The sequence below is a fragment of the Syngnathus acus genome, chromosome 17, assembly GCF_901709675.1.
Source record: "Syngnathus acus chromosome 17, fSynAcu1.2, whole genome shotgun sequence".
Lineage (NCBI taxonomy): Eukaryota > Metazoa > Chordata > Actinopteri > Syngnathiformes > Syngnathidae > Syngnathus > Syngnathus acus.
Window position 1 is genome coordinate 9,723,806 of NC_051102.1, and position 23,933 is coordinate 9,747,738.

Sequence of the window (23,933 nt, forward strand, 5' to 3'; positions counted from 1 at the left end):
TTGAAAACACCAGATGTAGATTTGGATTTTAAAGGTGAAGTCAAGTCAGAAACTTTCTTTACAATAATATGTTCTATCCAGCCCAAAAAAAAAAAAAAGCCTGAACACAGCATATTGAATAATATTGCATTTGTGGACTGAAGCAACAAAATCCACCTATTGTCATCCATCTCAGGGGGTGGCCATTTTGTGACTGAAAATGACAGCACAGTTTCTCAGGGCTCAGATGGCTCAGCTTGCGAATGTTCAAAATAGCCAAACTCAGAAACAGGTGAGGCATTATGAAGTAATAATACGTTGAATTAACCAATGACATCATTGGCACAATTCGAGGCCTTCTTTGTGATTTCTTTGGAATCGAACCCGTAACCTCTGACCTGTAAGGCGGACATAACCACCGTTCTGACCATAGGCTAAAATGTGTTAATGGGATTTCTATTCAATTCAATGTTTAAAGGAGCTGAGGAGGAATCTGCTGTAGTCAAACGAATTAAATTCATGTCTCAAGGCATCATTAAGTATTTTTTGTGACAATTTTGTTTTGTGGTCGTGTCGTGACTTTTTTTTTTTTAATGGAAAGTACGTCTTGGTTTTTAGATGACATCAATTATAATAAATAATTATTGAACCAATTATTTGAATGTGTGGGAATCGCTGTATTATTTGATCTTAAAAACCAAAACATTTGTTTCGACGGGGTTTCCCCCCGATATTGGTATTAAGTGTAAAGTTTTTGGACGTGGTTAGCACGGAGCTACTTTGTATATTTTCTTTTTACTTTTTTTTTTTTTTTTTTTAAAGTAGTTTGGAGGTGGTCGGTACTTGTTGGCGGTGGTTCGGCTTCTCTGGGCGGACTCTTCCACTCATAACCGCCGCCTCTTTCTCCAACTTGACTGGGATAGCCTTTACTTTTCACTTTTCATTTACGTTTAGCTAGCGAGCACGGCAGCGCGGGCGGGCGAGCGCGGAGCAAGACAACCATGAGGAGTTTATCTTACCCGAGATGACCGAAAATCGACGTTTGTGCTGGGAAACGTCCAAAAAGAAAACTTGTTTTCGGAGTTCCGACTCCCCTCCTCTCTCCCAGTAGGATTTGATTCAAAGGCGACAAGCAAGATGGCCGCCGACTCCGTGCAGGTAGGAAAAGTTGACAACTGTTGACGAAAAAGTGAAATAAGTTACTCGGGGATTGGAACAGAAAGCCAAGGGGAAAGCTTTGACTTTGTTGGGGCTTTGTCGACGAAGTCAAGCAATATACGTGTATGAGGTGCGCCCAGAAAAGTTTGTCTGGTGGGGGGGAATCATCCTAGGATTTGAGGCCTGGGAAACAATTATCCAAACTTATCCATAAAATATTCCCACGTTTTACAGCAATGACGTTCTAGTCACGTTACGACCACGATAAATTGAAGGGTCACTAGTTACCTCTCGAGTGGTGGTAAACGTTAACTTGCAGGGATCTTGCAAAGCTTAATGACTTTCCCCCCCTCGTCTTATATTTGCTATATTTAGCATTATTGACTATATATATGGTCAACTTGTCTTGTCATTGCCACGCAAATTGTACAAACCACATGGACGTCACTTGCAAATAGGTCACTAGTTTCCTCCAACGGTGGTTAAACTTTAACCTATAGGAATATTTCTAACATCAAGTCATGGTTTACCGTCTTTATACTTGCATTGATGAGCATATCGTGAACTGTACACAACACATGGACGAGTTCCCTTCAATGGTGTTTAAACGTCAGCTTTCGGGATATTGCCAAGGTAAATACGTTTGACCACTTATGTTTGCTATATTTAGTATAACTGGCAATCTGGTGCACTTGTCCTTTTTTGCAATGCAAATTGGACACACTTTGTAGACATGTCACTTGTAAACCGGTGACAGCAACACACAAGACAGCATGGACGAATTAAAAATGCACGTTGTTGCCTCTTTTGCACCATGCAGCGGTGTGTTTCATAGTTATTCCCCACCACTTGTGTATTATTTAGTAATGCAAAAAGTCATGAGTCATGACTGAATGTGGTTTCACTTGAGTGACGTCACACTGGAGGTGACTTTTTCAGACTAATAAAATGCAGCTGTCGGCATACCAATAAATGATGATACATTGAATAGTTGAGGACACTTAGTTTTTTTTTATTTTGGTCGGAATTTACATTGAGGAACTGCACTGCTTCCTACTGAAATGTTTTCCCAGTTTTTGTTCACCTTGTAAACATAAACCAAATTTCTCGTTTTATATAGACAATAACATTTGAATTCTTACAAGTTACATAGCGGCTCAAAACCTATAAGTGATTCGATATGTCTCACGGTTGCAATGGGCGAGCGGGAAGGCAACTGAGATGGGCATCATCCAGAAGGGAAGGTGTGGAAAGCAGGAGCAGGGTAATGGCATCAACTTTTCCATTGTTTGAATGAAGCTCTTGTTTTTCAGATTTTGGACTTAATATTGGATTTAAGGATAAATTGAGTTGGACATGTGCAGGTAACAGTTGTTGACCTTTGCAAGAATGGTATCGTTGGTGGCTGTCTGCAAGTCACTTATAGATGTATATTTTTAACAGCTGCTGCAGCATATGGCTGGTATTGTTTTCACCGTGTGCGTGGGCTTATCGACCTAAATTCCAACAGGAACCTTTTGTTATACGCTGCATACATATTGTACTTCTATATATGCATTGAATACATTTACACACATTTATGGCCAGACTCTTTTTGATATTTCTATTTCCCAGAATTGTTTGAATTTGTTTGCTTCACCGCTTTTAGTTTAGGAATATTATATATGCATGAGTTATGTATTTTATCAGCATATGGTGGGGCCACGATTTACAGATGAATCGACTTTGGAATTTCCCGAGATATGAGTAGCCGAGGCTGTTTATTGCTACGCCCAGTTGTAAAAAACATTTACAAAGCTGTGTTTTTTTTTCTTTGGGGTCATTTCAAGTAATCCACATAACCTGCTCACTTCGTAGGAGAGAAGAGAAGTGCTTACACTCATTTTATGTCATGGTGGAAAAGTTGAAAGATGCACCAGCTGGTCAGCAGCTTGTACACGTTGTTGAGTCCTAGCTCTTTTTTATTTTTTTTTAAATGTAATTTCTGTTTAACGTTAAATTAAACTAAATATCTTTGTATGTTTTACTAGCCCTTTTATTTCCATCCTATCTGATTGTGCTTTCCGAGCATTGTGGCACAGTAAAATGGGCCTTTCTGGGTGTCCTCATGCTGTCCAGCTGGGCAAATATGGCTATAGTGCAGAGCAAATAAGTTTCACAGGGCAGCAAACCTTTTTTCATATCGCCACTCTTCTCAGTTCCCGGCGTTTGACCTCTTTTTCACCGAGGAGTCATCAGGCAGCGTCTTGACCGGGAAATATACAAAGTATAGTTTCCTTAAGTTGAGCAGCAGAAGGTTTCTCAATTGTAAGTCAGCAGGGCAGCTCTGCGTTCAATTGGCTGGAATCCAAAATGTTCCCACTCCGCCGCGGTATTAAGCTTCGGAACTAATTCCCGTTTATGCCGCTCGATTTTCTGCGATTGCACAGATGGAGGAGTTTTTCAAAGAAGCACCTTCATTTGCGGCGCGATTTGAACGGCGCTCTCATCAGTAGGCTGAATTGTTATCATCTTAAATGGTTGTTTGTTTGTACCGCAGCAGCGCGGGAGGTCGGGATGGATGTTATGTTTTTAACTTGGGTTAATTTTAGACCACCGCAGCGAGATTAGGACCCATTCTGGGCCGCTCTGACCTCACAGAGCGAGAAGCTAATAGGGATTTGGCCGTCGCCGCTCAGACGGTTTATCTTCCCTCGTTTATGTCACCGGCGCGGTTGAGGGAGACAAAATGAGACGGCAGGAGAAAATCCGCCAAAGTGAATGAATGAGAGTGGCTTTGAATGGATAGTCAAACGTCTTTGTCGCGCTTCGCAATGGCAGAACTTCAGTGGGGCTCTTTGGACGAACATCTGACTTGTCAGTACAACATGCGTGGGATGGTTTGGTCAGCTGATTTTGAGATGGAACTGGCTGAAGCTGATGATGTCACGGTAAGGGAAAGACATTGGAACAATTGCGCAACTTGGAGTGACTTTAAACGGCCTCTATCGAAGAAGTGCTCGCTATTTGCTGCTTGTTGTGAAGTGAGTTGAGTCCGCTCGACCGTACAGCGCCCGTGTTTCAAATTTTGAAAGCTTGCATCTCAAGACATCGTTCTAAATGAATTATTCCGTTTAAGTTGAGTAAGTTTCCCAAAAGTCTTACATTTGATCAATAGCCCTGTACGTTTTTATGATGGCAATTGATGACATAATTAAGGAAATTTGGGTCCTGGAAAGCAGCCAAATTTCTGTGACGCACCCTGTTTAATTTTTCTGCATTTTTAAACGCTACTTTGATTTGCTATAAAAAAAAGGGCCAATCAGTGATGCAAATGGATTCCGTATAATGCCATCTGCTTCTAGCGTGTCACCGCTGCTTTCACGATGACCTCTGACACTGAAAAGGAAGTGCTTCCTAATCCTTCCGTCACCAACGTAGAGGCTTCTAGAACTCCTGTCAGCAGTGACCGAAAACACTGCTGAATATTCATGTTGACAGTCTGACCCTCACATTTGCTCTGATGCCATTCTTGTCGCGGCCAGGGAGAAAAAAACACAACAAGGCAGCTCGTATGGTGTCCGCTGCCCACGTGGATCCGCTTCGCTTGTACGTCACAGTCTAGCAAAGAGCGCCAAGTACTTAATCCCCTGCATCTCATTGTTAAATTTACACCCATGAGGTGGCTAACACGCCAACGCCTTAACAAGTTAGCTTGAGTAAATGGTTCGTTGTTGAGCCACATGCTAAGATACATTTTTCTTTCCTTCATTGTTGTCGTTTGTCGGCATGTCTCCGTTCAGTTGAAGCGTGAGCTGCGGTCGGTTTTTCTCGCGATTTTGACTTGCAAAACCGGGGACCAAGGGCAATCTCTGTTATTTATTGCCTCTCTCCTCTTGTAGGGGGATGCCAGGGGCCACCTGGTGTCAGAGCGGCTGGGCCTTGGCAACAATCTGGACCTGTCGGACACCATGGTCCAACAGAAACTGGAAGAGATCAAGGAGCAGATTCGGCGTGAGATCCGAAAGGAGCTTAAGATCAAAGAAGGTGCAGAGAATCTGCGCAAGGTACGCCGCGCTCGCGCTCACCGGGTTCTGCACAACCAGTACACAACGTTAGGGGACAATCGGCATTTTGCTTTTCAGCTCCATTCTGACTTTGTCACGATTGGACTCTCGCCGATTCTCTTCAGGTCACCACAGACAAGAAGAGCCTGGCTTATGTGGACAACATGCTGAAAAAATCCAACAAGAAGGTCGAGGAGCTTCACCAGGAGCTGCAGGAGCTCGACGCCCACATTGTGGTTAAAGACCCCGAAGAGCTGCAAGGTGACAAAAGGAATCCGTGTTCCCTCTCTATGAAAATAGTTGTTGGGCTTTTTTATCAGCAAGTTCATCAGCTAAATTAAAAACTAGTCACTGATTTGATCACAAGAAAAAGCAAGGATTTTTTTTAAATAATAAAAAAATATATAGTGTGAGTTTCCTTATTAAAAAATTTTGGGTCTTTTTTAAAGGGGGGTGGAATTGTTGGCGTTTCCATTTATTTCACGAGGGAACGACGTTTTGAGATACGAGCGTTGTCATGTAACCAAGGAAGCTCATATCTCCAGGCAGCGCTTGTGTTTACTTTTTGCAGTTCCTTCGACTAACCGTTTTCTACGACTTCATTGGCAACAAAGTGTTCCTTAGGTTTAGGCTACCTTACTGGGCAGTTGGAATGCCAAGTATCACTCGGTAAGTCATTCTGACAGTGTTGTGTCGGAACACACCAGTCTAAACATCAGCGCATACATCTCCTCAGTCACTCTTCGGAGGTGACTCACTCTCCGGAGACCGACGTTGCATTCCACATTCCACCGACAGTTACAATGAGATGACGATTGTTTCCCTCCAGAGGTGTTGAAAGCTGGCTCCCAAAACTCCCAAACAAAGAGTCAGGGGCGTTTGTTCAGCGTGGTCGCTTTACACCGGAGGACCCACGAGCCTCTCGTCCAAAGGCCAAGCCGCTTCCGTTGAAGCGGGGAAGTCAACCGGGTTGGACGTGTGTTTTGGGGGAGGGGAAGCGGCGTTGCCTTGGTAAATGGTTATCTCGAGTGGGAACAAATTTGGCCCGACTCCGTGACCCTCTGTCTGATGAACAAGGTCTTTCTTTCTTTGGGTGTGACACGTCACCAGGGGAATGTCGCTGACCGTGGCGAAATGACAGGAGAGCTGGGAATTTAGCACGTCTCGACCCGGCAGTCATGGGACAACCTCTCGACGCTCGCTCAACGCTTGTTGCCCAACAGTGTTTCCTCCAGCAGTCGACAGTGGTGTTGCCTTGACTTGCGAGTTGAATTTATTACAGCGCTCTCTCATCTCAAATCATCATTGCCCATTGAAATGAATGGAAATGCTGTTAATCAGTTCCTGTCATGTCTTGTGTTTTGAATAAGAAAGCAGCAGCAGCAGCATCTGTGTTTCGATGAATCCTGTCGGATTTTAGGTTCTGGCAAGATAAGGCTTAATATTCTAAGTGATGTAACTGCCATTAGGTGACCAGCATGTCATCTCTTCCCACTTTCCCTTTCGCCTTCCCATCGGAAACCGAGGGGAGGGTTGCCCTTGTCAGCTGTCCAGCGTTGACATCACTCCTGGTAGCTATTCGGTAGCTCAGCGTCTTGTCCTCCCTGTCCGGCGGGGGCCGAACCGCATTAAGAGGGAGGAGAAAATTCTCAATTTGATTCAACTTTGACCAACTCGAGCAGTTTTTAAGTCAGCGCGCTTTTTTTTTTTTTTTTTTTTTTTTTTTTCTTCTGGAGGAATACTCCTATGACTCAAACCACACAGAAACCGAAACTGAACTTGCAAATCGTGTTTGGGAGAAGTCAGGCCGGTTTTCTTGTCGACTGTGCGTACGTGTAATGTTCAGCTCTACCTGGGAAAAGATTTCCATGCTTCAAGTACACCAGTGGAATTTTGAAATTTTTCAGCTCACAGATTCCCAGAAAGTTCCTGTCGAGATTCAAACAATATTACAAACATTACAGCCCCAAATATTCTTTGTGCCACATGGTGAAATGTTATATTTCCCGTCTCCCTTCTTTGTTCTTCCAACTAATGTACTCCTGTAATACCAAATTCTGAACTTCCCGACGTTGCCACCTGACAGCTTTTCTGTAAGCAAACTTTGAAGTAATGGTGCGAGCCTGCGGGATTGTTTAGCTAACCTCAACATGGCGGCATGCCAGAAATAGCACGTACAAGCAGAGTTCAGTTTCAAGTCTATTCCTGACAAACTCCAGCAGAAGTCATATCCTGTAGCACTGCTTGTCTACAAACTGCTCTAAGAATGTAACGCTTCCTTTTCTATCTTCCTCCTCAGAATGCCCCCTGACCCCAGATACCCCGAACAGCGAGAGCCGAATGTGCACAAGCAGCAGCCGGCTGGCCGCCCTGAAAAGACAGAACGACATTGAGCTCAAGGTCAAACAGGGCGCGGAGAACATGATTCAGATGTACTCCAACGGGCCCTCAAAGGTAGGCCTCGCAAATGAGCTACATCAACTGGCTGAGAAATGAAATGATTGACTTCTTGTTAAATGCTTGTACATTGTGGTTATCTGTTGCCACCTAATGACAGCGCACACCTCTAATAGACAATCGTCTTTCAATCGTGGTTTCCTAACACTATTAATTAACATTGTTTGCTTCGACTGCGGCTATTGAATATGTTCGGAATCGATTAATGGCGTATTTGGGGTTCAAATGGAGCAAATGATTTCGACGGCCGGATTTTCTTTCCGTTCTCTACAACCTATTGAGTCATTTTAAAAGCAGCACTGGTTTTGTTGTACAATCATAACAAGACACACCTTGAGTGTCTTGAGAACCCGCCCGTTTGCCGAGATGACAGAAGCAGCACGACTCCACTTTGCCGATGGCAGAACGAGAGCGGTTTTGTTTTGAGCCGCTTCTCTGCGGGAGGAGGAAACATGTGCTGATACATGGTGTGTCATGTTCACAGCTGTTTGTTCGCAAAACATTTACGGGTATTGTTGCCGCTGTCATGCTCGGAGTGACACGATAAGCTTTAAATTCGGCCGCCCTGTGTGGGTGGGTTTCATTTACGAGAGATAGAAATGAGAAATTCAGCGAAGAAGCAATTTCTCGACAGATTTGCGTGAAAGCCCAGACGGCTGCCGCCGAACTGAAACGTTGTGAAATGAATGGACGTGTTGAAATACAGAATGAGAGGAAATTCCTGTCGGAGAGGGTCCTTTTCCTCCGGGTTGCCGCCATCAGTGACCTGAGGAATTCAAAAGTCTGTCTGCGTATGTTTTTCCAAAACAAAAAAAAAGCTATTACGCACACAATGACACCTCTGTGGTTTTGGCAAAATAAAGCTTGACCAGATTTGAATCAATCGGATCAATTTGGCCTTGAGTTGCTTTGCTCTTCCAGCTGAGATGAATGTTGCCGTTTTTGCCGCTAGGATCGCAAGCTGCTGGCGACGGCGCAGCAGTTGCTTCAGGACAGCAAGATGAAGATCGAGTTCATCAGGATGCAGATCCTCAAGGCAAGCCAGGCCAATGAGTTGAGCTTTGAGAACAATGACGTGATTGGTAAGACTAAAGATTCATGTTGCCACCATAAAAATAAAAATAAATGATGATTCAAGTTGTTCATTGTCTGCCAGACAAGGCCATCATCAGCCCTTTGGACCTTCGGGTGGAGGAGCTTTGTCACCATGCCAGGATCGAGTCTGCGGTGGCAGAAGGCGCCAAGAATGTTATGAGACTCTTGGGCACCGGGAAAGTCACTGAAAAGAGAGCACATTTAGAGGTAGAAGATTACATCTGCAGCTCAGCAGTAATTCAATGACGTGGCGAAGATAAACAAGCTTTCTGCTTGTGGTTTTTTTTTTTTTTTAATCGCTCACGGTTTTATAACTGCACTGAAACGATTCGTTTCTATCTGCTCTTACCCGAGCAACCTTTCTCTCCTCCAATTTAGGCGCAGGCTCGCTTTAATGAATCCAACCAAAAGCTGGACCTCCTTCGTTACTCGTTGGAGCAGCGCCTCAGCGAGCTGCCTAAGAACCACCCGCGCAACAGCAGCATCGTGGAAGAGCTGTCACTTCTGTCCGCGCCAGTCCTCAGCCCACGATCCAGCATCATCTCGGCGCAGAACCAATACAGTACGGTGACCAAGCCCGCCGCGCTGACAGGTACTGCAAGGTTTGGGAAAGTGCCACCGTGAAACAAATAAACCGTAGTAACAGATGAAATACATTCTTTAAAGTTAAATACAACTGAACTGTACTTGTCGGCCTCCGCTACCAGGCACCTTAGACGTCAGGCTCATGGGGTGTCAAGACCTGCTGGAAAATGTTCCCGGGCGCTCCAAAGCCGCATCTGTCCCCCTGCCTGGCTGGAGCCCCAGCGAAACGCGTTCGTCCTTCATAAGCAGAGCCAACCGGAACCGCAGCGTGAGTTCACGGAGCGTGGCGAAAAGCGAGGAGCTCTCGAGTAAGTTTGTCTCATCGGGGTGACGCTAATGATGAAAGGCGGTACTTTGACTTGGGGGTGCATCCAAAAAAATGCAGCACCTTGCTTGCAAAATCTATTCGGATCAGATCAATTGGTCGCGACGGCCTGAAGAATCAAGTGAACTCCCACGTCGAAGTACCGCTGTAATTGATGACATCATGCAAGGCGGCCAGTATTTGTAAGTTGGGGCTGTGTTTTCTTAGATGAGATCAGTGCCGTTTTAAAGTTGGACAACACGGTCGTTGGTCAAACCAGCTGGAGGCCGGTCGGCAACCAGGCCTGGGACCACAAGTTTACGTTGGAGCTGGACCGGGTAACAAACGCAATCGCTTTGTGTACGGCCGACACGGTCCTACGTGTTTCTTACCAATGGCCGTCCCCCGTCTAGTCGCGCGAACTGGAGATCTCAGTGTACTGGCGAGACTGGCGCTCACTTTGCGCGGTCAAGTTCCTGCGTCTTGAGGACTTCCTGGACAACCAGCGTCACGGCATGTGTTTGTACCTGGAGCCGCAGGGCATGCTCTTTGCTGAGGTTTGCGCTCGTATTCACTCTCAAATACATTGGAAATTCCAAAAAATGCAAATGATGAAGCTTGTCATTCCATCGTTGCTTTTCTTGTTCAGGTAACATTCTTCAATCCCGTCATCGAGAGACGACCAAAGTTGCAAAGGCAAAAGAAGATTTTCTCAAAGCAGCAAGGTAAGGGAGCCAGGTTTATACAAGATCATCTAATTCCCCAATGTGTCGATCAGACATTGACTCCTTCCTCTTTTTATCCCCCCCAAGGTAAGACTTTCCTGCGAGCCCCTCAGATGAACATCAACATCGCCACGTGGGGCCGTCTGGTGAGAAGAGCCATTCCGACTGTGAGCACCAACTCCTTCAGTCCGCAGGCCGCTGAGACCGGCTCCAGCGGTATCCCGGGTTCCCCCACACCAAGCAGGCAAGCCGAGGCACCGCGACATGCAACGTCAACGGAACCTGACGTGCTTTTATCACTTCTAAACGGTATCCTTTTCCACAGCGACCCCCTGGTGACCAAGCTGGACTTTGACAGAGAGCCAACGCCAGGACCCAAGTTCTACCCAACGCCCGACACCATACGAGAACCGCCGGAGCAACACAGCATTCTGCCTGACAAGGAGGAAGTGCAGGTATTGAATCCCGCGGTTTTGTTTTGATGCGGTTGTGAACGATTTAGCAAGAAAGACCACGGACTAATTTCACCTCACGTTCAGCCTTTCGGTCCATCATTCCAGGACGCGTTGGCCTCCTTCGACTTCCTGAACAAGAGGAACAGCATGGCGGTGAAGCCAGATCTGGAACTGGTGGCAGAGACGGAGATTCAACATCCGGACCTGGAGCTCACGGCCTTCCCAAAAGATACCGAGATAAGGTAGACCTGGAACTTCTCTTAGGAACATAATTCATCATCTCTGGCTTTCACCGCTGTTTTGATGTTTGTGGTGAAGAAATGACTTCATCCATAGCAAAGAAAATCACAACAATGTGCGGTAATGTCGACTTAAAATTGTTTTTCAGGGAAGAAGAGCAGTTTCACTTCAGCCTCAAAGACTTCAAGTGCGTTGCGGTCCTTGGACGCGGCCACTTTGGAAAGGTCCGCTTGATTTGATTTCCTTTTATGACACAAGGGAGCAGAGTTTTGTCCCCATCCCCGTAGCTTGAGTGTTCAACAACCAGGACGTCTGAGGCCTTTCTGTATTTTTTTCCAGGTGTTGTTAGCCGAGTACAAAAGTACAGGCGAAATGTTCGCCATCAAAGCTCTGAAGAAAGGCGACATTGTGGCTCGCGATGAAGTTGACAGGTAAGAAGCGCAGCCATGCCAAATGTTAGCAAAGTCCACAAAGCGTTGACCTCGTCTTCTTCTTTCTCCAGTTTGATGTGCGAAAAGCGAATCTTTGAGACGGTCAACAGTGTGCGCCACCCGTTCCTGGTCAACTTGTTTGCGTGCTTCCAGACGCAGGAGCACGTGTGTTTTGTCATGGAGTACGCGGCGGGAGGCGATCTGATGATGCACATTCACGCCGACGTCTTCTCCGAGCCGCGGGCCATGTAAGTGTGACATGAGGCCAGTGGGTAGGCATTTCACAGACTATTTGTAGAAAGGAATTTTTTTTCTTCCCATTGTAGCATAGTAATCAATTGAGACCTTTTCTGTGTGTTTTTTTTTTTTTAGATTTTATGCTGCCTGTGTCGTGTTGGGATTACAGTATTTACATGACCACAAGATTGTGTACAGGTGAGCCATTCGGCGGGACATTTATTTCGAAAATGTAGTTGTGCTGTTAAAAAAAACCCAAACATGAATCATTTTTGTTTGGCAGGGACTTGAAGCTAGACAACCTCCTCCTGGACACCGAAGGTTATGTGAAGATTGCTGACTTTGGCCTTTGCAAAGAAGGTAAAATGGAACTTGTGTGCCGATGGGCCACATTTGAAGTTTAGAATATAACTCAATGTAACTGGATCCATCACAAACGCGAAAACATGAAGGGTAAAAAAAAAAAAACACCTTTGTAAAAAAAATAAAAAGCCCTCGTGTAATGTTCTAACTTACCATAGGATGGCACCAAAGCTGTGACTAAATAAAATAATGTCAATAGTCAATTATGTCTTTGATTATATTCCAATAGTATTTGTTGTGGTCAGGAATGGGCTTCAGGGACAGAACCAGCACTTTCTGCGGAACACCAGAATTTTTGGCCCCCGAGGTCTTGACTGAAACGTCGTACACCCGCGCCGTGGACTGGTGGGGGCTGGGCGTGCTCATTTTTGAGATGCTGGTGGGGGAGGTGAGTGCGCGTTTGGCCACCACGCTTGCTTTGTCTCGGCGCCATCTAACGGCATCTCCGTGTCATTTCTTTCAGTCGCCGTTCCCCGGCGATGATGAGGAGGAGGTGTTTGACAGTATCGTCAATGATGAGGTGCGATACCCACGATTCCTCTCCACTGAAGCCATCTCCATCATGAGGAGGGTATGTTGCTAAAACCAGTGTGACTGAGAGAAATCATTTCACAAAAACATGAAAATGAGAACTTGCCGCTCAAGAAATGTAATATGACATAAAAAACGATTTAACTTAAAGAATTAGGTCAAAGTTGGCCTTCTGGATTTTAGAAGTTCACTTTTTCAATTTAGTTTCTGAAGTATAGTCAATAAAATTTGCTAAAATTTTCTTTTTTAGATGCACCCTAGATGCTGTACCTTTTTTAGCATTCATTGTCTATCTGTGTTCAGCTTTTAAGGAGAAGCCCGGAGCGTCGTCTTGGAGCAGGAGAAAGGGATGCCGAGGAAGTCAAGAAACACTTATTCTTTAGGGTGAGGAGCTCAATTAAAATGCACAAAGGCCTACTGAGGCTACTAAAAATCTGTCTGGAATTAGTCATTCGTTCCCTACTCTCTAATCGATATATTTTGGAGGATTTCGTTTTAGAACTATATGAGGTCCACGAAATAAAAAGCTGATTATCCTGTTCCATTCTCCATGTGTATGTCCAGAACATGGACTGGAACGGCCTCCTCTCCAAGAAAGTGAAGCCCCCGTTTGTGCCCACCATCCAAGGCGCGAACGACGTCAGCAATTTTGACGACGAATTCACCTCTGAGGCGCCTATTCTGACCCCGCCCAGGGAGCCGCGGGTGCTCAACTCGGACGAGCAGAACATGTTCTCCGACTTTGATTACATTGCCGACTGGTGTTAGCGCCACGGGTGCAACGGCAGCGCTCAGAACTCTTCTGTACAAAGGTTTGAGGGATCTAAGACGCTTCCCTGAGGAATCCCACTTTTTTTATTAAAAAGAAAGAAACCATGAAGAATTTTTTTATGAGGAAAAACTTGTTGGAGAAACTAATGGAGGATGGAGCAATGCTGTCTGACCACTGAGAATGTTTTTCATATGAACTCCGAGACTGGAGACGGCAGTCCCGAACACTCACTGACATTTATTCATGTTTATTTTGTTTTGAATATGTACAGTTTCTTCGGTGGGATATTTTATTGCGTCGTTTTTGTGCTCAAGACATAATCCCTCTCAAAACTGGCAAAAAATTTGCTAAAAGCATCACTGAAGCCCAACAACACATCTTGACTACTACTACTGTTGTTTTCTTTTTTTTGTGTCTAGTTTAAATTTTATTTTTGTCTTGTTCATACAAGCTCGCATATGAATTCAGCAGCTGTCCATCCAGTGTTACGACACAATACAGTGGTTCTTAACCTTGTTGGAGGTACCGAACCCCACCAGTATCATATGCGCATTCACCGAACCCCTCTTTCGTGATTTTTTTCTTTTCAAATTCAAGACATCAATGTTGGTGCACAAAATGAGCCGTGCATGAACTTCACCTTGTTCAAAGAAAAAAATCCAACGCAATGCATGAACTCAAAACAAATGACAAACCTGCAGATTAGCGTGACTTCTGCTGTTGCGAAATCAGTTCAGATATGAGTCATCACGAATTTACACAATAAATCAGGTATGTTTGGACCTCCGCAGTGGAGGCTCTGCCGAACCCCTGCGACCGACTCACTGAACCCCTTGGGTTCGATCGAACCCAGGTTAAGAACCACTGCTGTGAGAAAAAAAATATTTTTTAACTACAGATTTGGAATTAGAATCCCCCTGGCCCAACAAGTTTGAGGACCGTTTGGTTTTGTAATACTGGGTTAGAGTTCCGACTTTTTACTTCTTACCTCAATTAACGTGACTCTCAGCTACGCCACCAAATTAGAGTTGAACAGACAACTCTTCATGAATGAGAATTATTTTTTAGTATACATAATGTACACAAGGAAGCTGAAAGCACTACGTTTTATCAATAGATTTACATAATTGTCATAATTTCAATGGACATAGATTGTACAGTTTTGTTTTTTACTCATTGTGCATGTTACCATAATGGATACAAACTCAATGGATGGTACAGCAATATATAATTCAAGTCACGACTGATGATCTTCACCCTGGTGTAAAAAAAAAAAAAAAAGTAATTTTTCCAGTCATTGAGTCGCCTATCATGAATCCACAAATTAAACATGTAATAGTGGAATTACGTGTATTACATCTTATCGCTCTTGTGTAAATGTGCGTATCAACATTTATTGAGCAGAGGCACATATTTTACAATCGAAAAATGCCATGGCGCAATGTCACATGTTAGCCACTCGCTTTTATTGTATTAATGTAAAATCTATTTGATGAGAAACCTCATAATGTTGCTGAATAATGTGAAATTTATTTTGTCTGATTACTCCATGTCATAGAAGAATATTTGGTTTTCGTGCATTGAATTGTTCTGCCTGTCATTATATGTTGCTGGCATAGATGGTATTGAGTGAAGTTGGATAATTTTCCAGAAATCAGTGACATAAGGTTGAAAAGCGATTCCCCTGAATCTGTAGTTTCGTTTCCAATGAAAAGTTTTTTATTTTTTTAAATTACAGTTCAAACAAACTAACAAAATATAAGCAGATCATTTTCCTACAAAAAATGCATGTATACAATATGAAAGCAGCCTAAAATTGAAAACATTATCCTCACTTGAACATGACCGTCTGGTAAGGAGAGTTCTTTAGTGATCACTGGAATGTGTGTCCATCTTTCTGCTGTGAGGCTGCCTTGAAATCTTAGGGACAAGAGAAACCAACCACAAAAACCCAAAAAAAAAACAGCGGTGAAAGTAGCAGACGCTGTCGTACTGCTGGGGTTGGAGGCGAAGGGGATCTTTTCACAGTTGGGGCAGCTTGTCGACAGGTGTGTCGAATTTGAAGTCCAAAGGGAAAAGTTCAGCGGCGCGAGGGTAGATAAGCCGGTACGACTGTCGGATGGTCACGTCTGCAACACCGGCGGTGTCTCCGATTTCTTTAGTGGCACATGGAAGACATTTCCCAAGATGTAGATCTACTTAAATATCTCTGAAATGTACTCTGGACAAATTGCCTCAACACTCGTCTTACCTTTCTGTGTCTTCTTCTCGGCAGAGGCCTGCGAGGCCATGTAGATGGCGGCGGCGGCCACGGAGATGGGGCTCCTGCCGGGCACCAGGTCCAGCTCGACGGCCTTCATGGCGATGTACGTGGCGGCCATCTGCACCTGCTTGGGCAGGCCAAGATTGGAACAGAAGCGGGACATGAAGTCCCCTGTGGTGATGAGGTCCACGCTGGTCTCCAGGGCCTTCAGGATCAGCTTGAAACAGCGGCCGATCTCCTTTTTGGAGATGCGGGACACGGCGCAGATTTCTGAGGATCAACACGGACGCCGTGTTACTCGTCAACATGAAATTGGATCGCCATACATTGCATTCGGTAGTCAACGGGGATGTTTGTGGTATGACCTTTAAACGTTCTGGGGACGCCTTCTTGTCTGCAGGCAATGTAGAGGCAGGCAGAAGCGATGGCGTCGTTGGCTCGGCCCTTCAGGCTCTTTTGTTCGTAAACTTGCTTGAATAGGTTGTTGGTTCTGTCCTGCCAGGCGAACATTGACAAGGTGAAAAGAAGCGCTACCCACCACTAACAGAAGAAACCCCTAAATCCTCATAGTAGTTCCCTTACTATAATGTTCCTTGGCAAATTAATGCGATCAGCCATGGTGGTGATCTCTTTGAAGGCGTTGAGCATGGCCCGGTCCGAGCTGCTCATGGTGCGGCGGTTCTGGTACTTGGAGTTGCCAAACTCGTCAAAACTAGCGGCCCCCGTTCCCTGTGATGGAAACAAAGAACTTCAATGTTGCCATCACTATATCAGCGTAAGAGAATTGGAGTGGAGGGGTCCTCAAACGTTTCAGGTCCAAGGACACCTTACAGGGAAAGAAAGGTATTTGCTGACCTTGCTAATCATGGTGGTGAGATCTCCTCCATTCAGCAGCGGGTTCTGGGCGTCGCCCACTCTGGATGGATCTTTGAGGGCTTTCTCGTTGGAAAACGTCCTCCACTCTGACCCAACGTCGATCACACGGTCACCTGAGGAAAAACCCCGCCCCCACAAAAGGACACTTCGAACAGGACCAAAAAAAACTTGATGTGCAATCCTGTTAGATGACACGCGTCTACTGGGCGCTTGCATCAGTACCAGCTGGTATGCATCATCTCCCTCCTGGTTAAAGCTCTGTGCTCAGGAGGCTCATTAGAGAGCGCTCCGATCCACCAGAGCTTTAACTTGAACGATGCATCACAGACTATGTCTTGGAAACAAGACAATATACTTTTCCTAATAATTGAGGTTAGTTTAGCCTTCTGCTAATGGTCCACTTTCTCATGCTGACCCTTTGCAAAATTCAGGGGTGCAGCTGTGCTTACCTACAACAAGACCACACTCAGGGCAAATCATGTCTCCTGCTCGGTAGTCTTCCACCAGGATAGCATCGGGGTGGTTGGGACACTGAACCCTGGGCAAGGTCGATCCATCTCCACTGTGGACGCAAAATGATCATCATGGATACAAATATGAGCAGTTTTGTTACTTTACCAAACTGGGAGTAAGGTACGTAGCTATCCGTGATTTCACACCGCGTGTGATTATTTATACAAAAACCTAATGTGAACCGCAATCAGAGTAAAAGAATTAAAAAAAAACAAGTTTAACAACCCTGCCTTAAAAAAAACAAATGTTCCAATGAATGTGATGACGCTGCGCAAGCCTGTTATTAGACAACTGGGCAGCCACTGCATTAGCCACACAGCTAGCGATCCCGGCATTATATCCTATATTTGGGACGGGAAACAATATTTTTTTAACATCAGTGACAACTTTTACTGAATTAGCTCTTATTCCATACAATTGGTCTACGAAAAAACAACAGCGTGTGGGCATTACGACCGCTGAGCTAGCACGCTACACTAACCAACAATACGCTACCTCATCGAGCGAGGGCCGTCTCTTTGTTTTCGGTGGCTTTAGCTCAAAAGTCACGTCGTTGAGTTATTTGTGACGAATAATGAGCGCCCTACTCACCGGCTTGTAGACGCCATGACACAAGTGTAAGTCTGTCAAAGAAACAAACCACTTGGAGCTGAAGTACTCTTATTTATAGATTTTTGATCACGTGGCCTTTTGGGTACGGCAAGTCGGAGAGCACGAATCACCTATTTATATAAACTAAAATAACCGTACTATTCCCATTTCTGCGAACTTCTTTGAGCCAAGGTAGAAAGAAGGAAGCCAGGAAGGAATTAGTCTTTTTTTCCTTTAATGAAACAACATGATCATCCATAGCAAATTAGTACCCCAGTTTAGGAAAGACTGTTCAAATTGTTAGCATGAAGTTTTCCAGGTTGCATGTACGGTACATGTTAAATATGGGACACGGTAACTGCAATTACAAGTCGTTTGGAACTCCATGTAAATGCACATAAACCAGAGAGTGAGGTACACGCATAATACAGCATTGTGAATAATAGAGAGCTAGTTGAGCTGGTTGTAAGCTTCATCTGAGCTCCTCCAATTAAAAGGAGGAAATCCCTTATATTGCTCATCATACATAAAGAGACAAAAAAAATTGCATTTGCCATCTTTAATGACGTCCATATTTGATCTTGTACCACAGACTCAGGGCATCACACAATCTAATACTTGCTTTCTTTTCCCTCTTTCAGCCCCCCCTTCCCCCCATCAAAGTACTGTACATGAGTATCGTGAGAGCAGAGCGCTGGTAAATAGCAACCAGCAGCCCGAGACCGGTTAGAACCTGTATTGATAGCAACTATGGAGCACTTTCTCTGTCGGGTGCATCATCTGGGAATGATGTAAGAGCATTGGGTTCAATCCTGACTGGCTCAAGAAACAAAAACAACACATAAATTGTAACTTAAAAATAAGTGTTTGAAAATAAATTGTTCAAAAAAAAAATGCATGTATCGTAATTAAAAGTTAAATACAACTAAACCTTACAGATTAACTAAACTACTGATAATCGAATTAACCAGCGTCTGTGTGACCTTCTTTTTCCCGTTTTCACTTGAATGCAACATGGGATAAAGTTCGTAGGCAAAGCGGAGTCTTCAGGAAGTAGCCGTCCTTTCATCGTCCAATCAGAGGCGACCAAAGCACAACGGCTCCATGTTGGTTCAGCCTCTTGTCTCTCCTTCACCTGCCTCCTCTCTCCTCTCTTCTGTTGTTCGTCTGCGCACTTTGTCCGGGACCAACAGGCTTGAACTGAGCTCTGTTCAGTGGGGAACGAACACTTGATGGATGTAGCCGCCACTCTCACCGACAAATGTGTGAACCGCGGAATCGGCGAAATGTGGTACGCCGGTTGAGCAAGGAATAACCGGGGTCCTTTAACGCCGCACCGTCAGTAAGTGATGTATCACAGTATACTTGTAATCATTAAGTCCTTGCTAGTTAACAAGTATGGCTTTTGGAGGACTTTCTTTGTTTTTTTGCTTCAAACACTACAATACATTACAAAGTCAACAAGTAACCTGACTCAAAACATAATCGCAGTTCATCCTGTAAAGGTTGCAAAGTCTACCCTGATCTCAAGAGGAAAAAAAGACCAGCTGTTCTATTCTTCGCATGCATTGTTCCTCTTATTTATTAATAAACTCAGCTGTATTATATCACAAGGCTGCGGATACGTAATGGTCATGTTTGTGAGTGCATACGTGGATTTTATTCGCACGCATCTTGTGTTTACTTCCAGAGGGGGAAAAAAAATCTTTAATTTCTCGGGTCTCTTTATTGATACCAATAACGATCATTTTTGGCTAAAAATGACGTCACAAAAAGTCTAAAAGTCTGTAAGAAATGAAGTGCCGTTTTTCCATGTGATAAGAATATATAATCGAGCTCATGATGTGACGACATACAAACATCCATCCCGCATCTCTCCGTCCCAAATGGGCTCAACAAAGGATTACGTCAGAGTCCACGTCATTAATAAAAGTTTGGTGACGTCACATTATAACGCGGTTGTGTACAACATTGCAACCAATTGCCACTAAACTAACCAATGGGGGTATGTGACTTACTGATTCTATCGCGTGTTTGCGTTTGATTAACATTTTCCTCTGTTAATATGAAATAAAAGTGTTTTTGGGTAGCTGGCATTTCAATCCATTTCAAATTCATTTCACTTAAAAGTAAAGTATTGCCATGTAACAGATTCAACCCAAAGGTCACGGTACCACTATGACTCAAACTTGAATTGAATTAAAACAGACTTGTTAGGCAATGTGAAAAGTTACACATTGACACTTTTTAAATGGAGCTCCTAGTTTTTAAACACTTTTTTTATATGCACCTGTTGGTATAACCCTTTGACAGGTTTGCTTTAGGCTTGACAAAAACAGAGCGACATGCTGAACGGGGAGGACTATTCGTATTGGACAGGAAGTAACAAGTAAGAGCATTTCACAAGGCAATTGAAAGCAGGCCTGCGATTGAACATCCATTTTCAAAGCAGAAGGTTCCAACTTGACGTAATCAATGAGCTTTGTCTACATTGCTGTCGTGCTCCACTCAAATGTAAATACTCCAAACTGATTGTCCTTCCTCTCGTTGCAGTGATGTTCACAGTGACCGAGTTTGCGTCCTTGAATGACGTCCATCCAACGTACCGCATCTTGAAGCCATGGTGGGATGTCTTCATGGACTATTTGAGCTTGGTCATGCTCATGTTGGCCCTATTCGCCATGACCATGCAGATCACCAAGGACCAGCTAGCGTGCCTTCCTTTCATGGACGAAACGCAGGAGGACTCTCGAAATGACTCCGACCCCGCACAGAATGCTCAGCAAGTAGCTACTGCGATAAACATCAAGAGTGCCGTGCAGAACTTTCAGCCCGAGTATGAAGATACCGATAAGAGAGAAGAGAATTGTCGTGATCGGCCTCAAGCACCGGGAATCAAGACCAATTTGGACTTTCAGCAGTACGTGTTCATCAACCAAATGTGTTATCACCTGGTGTTGCCCTGGTATTCCAAATTCTTCCCTTATCTCATCCTGATTAACACCATCATCCTGATGGTCAGCAGCAACTTCTGGTTCAAATTTCCCAAGACGAGCTCAAAAATAGAACACTTTGTCTCCATTCTGTGTCGCTGTTTCGAGTCTCCGTGGACCACCAAGGCCGTGTCGGAAACAGCCTGCGAAGAGTCGGAGAAGAACAAGCAGAGGTTGAGCGGCACCTCTTTCGCGCATCACACCGCGTCTTTAGAGGGCAACGAGGAAGGCTCCGGTTCCATGACCACCTCCCCCGCGCTGGAAGGCGTGGTGTCGGCAGATAACCCCATCGCCGAAGCCCCGACGGCCACCATGCCCATCTTGGATAAAAAGGACGGGGAGCAGGCCAAAGCCCTGTTTGAGAAAGTGCGCAAGTTCCGAGCTCACGTGGAGGACAACGATTTCATCTACAGGTTCTACGCGGCTCAGACCATCTTCAAAACGGCCACCTTCATTTCAATGCTGTCCTACACCTCCAGCTTTTTGGTGAAAATTCATTTCGAGCATATATGCGAGACTGACGTCAAAGCGCTGGTGGGCTACGGACGCTTCTATTGTACGCACAACATGGCTTTCATGTTAGAAAAGGTGCTCTTCTGCTACATAGCGCTGATGATCTTGTATGGGATGGTGTGTCTCTACTCCCTCTTCTGGGTATTCCGAGGACCTCTGAAAGAGTATTCCTTTGAGAAAGTCAGGGAAGAGAGCAGCTTTAGTGACATTCCAGACGTCAAAAACGACTTTGCTTTCCTCTTACACATGGTCGACCAGTACGACCAGCTCTACTCCAAACGCTTCGGCGTCTTCCTGTCCGAGGTGAGCGAGAACAAGCTGAGGGAGATCAGCCTCAATCACGAGTGGAACTTCAAAAAAGCCCGGAAATGCGTGACTCGGAACGCGCAAGATCAGCAAGAGCTGCACCTGAAGAATCTCTTTGGTCTTCCCAACGTGGTCTTTGACCTCACCGACTTGGAGGTGCTCAAGCTGGAGAAGATTCCCGAAGTCAGATTCATTGCGAACGTGTCCCAGATGACCAGTCTGAGGGAGCTGCACCTCTACGAGTGTCCCGCCAAAGTGGAGCAGACCGGTTTCGCTTTCCTCCGCGATCATCTTCACAGCCTTCACATCAGTTTCACAGATGTCGCCGAGATCCCGACATGGATATTCTTGCTGAGGAATTTGCGACAGCTCTACATCGTCGGGAACCTGAGCTCGGAAAACAACAGGATGTTCGGTTTAGAGTCCATGCGGGACTTGAGGCATTTAAAGATTTTGTACCTGAAGAGCAACCTCCCAAAATTGCCTACCAACATCACAGACGTGTCGCAGCACCTGGTGAAATTGATGGTGCACAACGACGGCACGCGACTCTTCGGGCTGAATACTCTGAAAAAAATGACCAACCTCATCGACCTGGAGTTGCACAGTTGCGAGCTGGAGAAGATCCCTCACGCTATTTTCAGCTTGATCAACCTGCAGGAGCTCGATCTGAAGTCCAACAACATCCGGACCATCGAGGAGATTGTCAGCCTGCAGCACCTCAAGAGACTGACGTGTCTCAAATTGTGGCACAACAAAATCACGTCAATCCCCTCCTCCATCGTCCAGGGCAAGTCGCTGGAGGCTCTCCACCTCTCGCACAATAAGTTGCAGTCCCTGCCGCCGGCGTTGTTCAAACTACCTAAACTGCAATCTTTGCATTTGGCCCACAACTTAATCCAGGTGCTCCCTCAGGATGTCGGTCTTCTGCAGGACCTTCTGGACCTGGACATGACTTCCAACAAGCTGGAGACCTTGCCCAAGAATTTGTTCAAGTGCACCAAGCTGAGAGTGCTTTGCTTGGGCTACAACGACCTGAGGGAACTGTCAGAGGCTGTTGGAGACCTGGTTCAGCTCAACCATCTGGAGCTGAAGGGCAACAGTCTGGAAAGGCTCCCCGCGCAGCTCGGAAACTGCCGCCGGCTCCTCAGAAGTGAGTTCCTGGTGGAGGATCACCTCTACATGACCCTGCCCGTGGATGTCAGGGAGAGCATCGGCCGAGACAGCAACATCGCCAGTACAAGTGTCTTGTAGCAGCAGGGCTCAAACTTTTTGGGTCCAGACAGGGAGATTTTTTTTTCCCCCCAATCAACCCCCAAAAAGTCGGTGTTGTGGCCAAAATATTAAAAGTATTTCTTTGTTACCATCTTGTAGCAACTCAAATCTGGAAAATCGATTTCCAGTTTTTGTTTGATTTTTGGCACAAAACAAATTCATCCACCCATTGTGGCATTAAATTATCTTTAATAAAAATTTTTTTTTTTTTAATTACAGTCATTTTAAAACAGTGTTCGTTCAATTTTACAGACGCTCGACCAGCTGAAGATAATCTTGTGACACAAATAATGTAACGGTGTGCCTGAGTGGTGTTCCAAACCTTTTGATTGTTTGTTTTTATTCCGCTGATGAGTGTAGAAAGCACCAAACACCAAGGGCTGGGCAATGAATTCATTATGACATTAATGACGAGTCTCAATTGCTCATTGTTAAACTGAATGAATTTGCAGCTGTCATTCTTTTCTTTTTTTTTGCATCAAGCATGTCAGACCGGGGTTTTTTAATTATTACTTGTAATGTAGACCTTTGATATTTTTGTCTCAGGAACAAATAGAACCGTGGATGAAAATTTAAATGGGGAGGAATTTTTGTTTAATCCAAATGGCTTTACTTTTTTTCTTCACTTGCGGGCCAAAAGAAATCACATTATCTTCTCCAGTGTTTGTTGTGCTCACTACTTGAAGGATATCTTCTGTGATTCAGGTTATTAGTAGTGTTTGTTTAGCAATGTCATGAAGAACATAGCAATTCCAGAATTGACTAAATCACTAGATATTACCTTTTAAACTACAATGTTATAAATGTATGCAATTCACTTGCATAAAAAAAATCCATGAATGTTCTCAGATCCTGTTTTCCTTGACGGGCTGGACCTTTTAAATGTTTTCTCCATGCCCTAAAATGTGAACGTGTATACATGTTTTACACTTTTGACTAATTAGCATATTGACAACAAAGTTGTCTGCCTTCCCCCCAGTGTATTTTTGTATACTTTAGTTTCATGTATTCATAGTTGCTGTATCACCTCAGTGTCCTATATTCACAGTTTTCATGACTAAATAAAAATCACTGAAAAGATAGTCGAGTGTTATTTCTTTCATAGCTTATTCTCTAAAAACTAATGCGGATTATAACTTTATATAATTTTAATATCGTTCACGGTGCATTTCTTAACTAATGAATGTGAAATTCTAGAAATCGGGGTTTTTTTTCCTAATGAAAA

General features: G+C 44.6%; 3 protein-coding genes across 5 annotated transcripts; 2 read left to right on the forward strand and 1 right to left on the reverse strand.

The window, feature by feature from the left end:
* The first annotated feature begins 858 nt into the window (after window positions 1–858).
* Window positions 859–13,880, forward strand: pkn2 (protein kinase N2). Of its 2 annotated transcripts, none has more exons than XM_037276625.1 (23): window positions 859–1,137; window positions 5,019–5,183; window positions 5,309–5,444; window positions 7,483–7,637; window positions 8,593–8,722; window positions 8,797–8,942; window positions 9,114–9,327; window positions 9,443–9,628; window positions 9,853–9,962; window positions 10,038–10,181; window positions 10,274–10,349; window positions 10,437–10,593; window positions 10,675–10,804; window positions 10,910–11,046; window positions 11,193–11,268; window positions 11,384–11,475; window positions 11,547–11,723; window positions 11,848–11,910; window positions 11,996–12,072; window positions 12,321–12,463; window positions 12,539–12,646; window positions 12,910–12,990; window positions 13,171–13,880. In XM_037276625.1, exons 1-23 carry the CDS (start codon window positions 1,117–1,119, stop codon window positions 13,372–13,374), a joined length of 2,928 nt encoding a protein of 975 aa, XP_037132520.1. In that variant the 5' UTR covers window positions 859–1,116; the 3' UTR covers window positions 13,375–13,880. The 2 variants fall into 2 exon arrangements, with proteins under 2 accessions (XP_037132520.1, XP_037132519.1); XM_037276624.1 differs by lacking the exon at window positions 859–1,137 and adding an exon at window positions 3,947–4,067.
* Window positions 13,881–15,074: 1,194 nt separating this feature from the next.
* gtf2b (general transcription factor IIB) lies at window positions 15,075–17,765 on the reverse strand. Its single transcript, XM_037276633.1, has 7 exons — window positions 17,622–17,765; window positions 16,967–17,079; window positions 16,497–16,630; window positions 16,224–16,370; window positions 16,007–16,136; window positions 15,630–15,911; window positions 15,075–15,534 (listed from the first exon to the last, which is right to left on the reverse strand). The coding sequence occupies exons 1-7, from the start codon at window positions 17,636–17,638 to the stop codon at window positions 15,401–15,403; spliced, it is 957 nt and encodes a 318-aa protein (XP_037132528.1). The 5' UTR covers window positions 17,639–17,765; the 3' UTR covers window positions 15,075–15,400.
* Window positions 17,766–18,680: 915 nt separating this feature from the next.
* lrrc8da (leucine rich repeat containing 8 VRAC subunit Da) lies at window positions 18,681–23,788 on the forward strand. Of its 2 annotated transcripts, XM_037276628.1 has the most exons (3): window positions 18,681–18,963; window positions 19,946–20,010; window positions 20,175–23,788. In XM_037276628.1, coding segments are annotated over exons 2-3 (2,514 nt in total). In that variant the 5' UTR covers window positions 18,681–18,963; window positions 19,946–20,009; the 3' UTR covers window positions 22,688–23,788. The 2 variants fall into 2 exon arrangements, with proteins under 2 accessions (XP_037132523.1, XP_037132522.1); XM_037276627.1 differs by lacking the exon at window positions 19,946–20,010 and having other exon boundaries at window positions 18,682–18,963.
* Window positions 23,789–23,933: the final 145 nt, after the last annotated feature.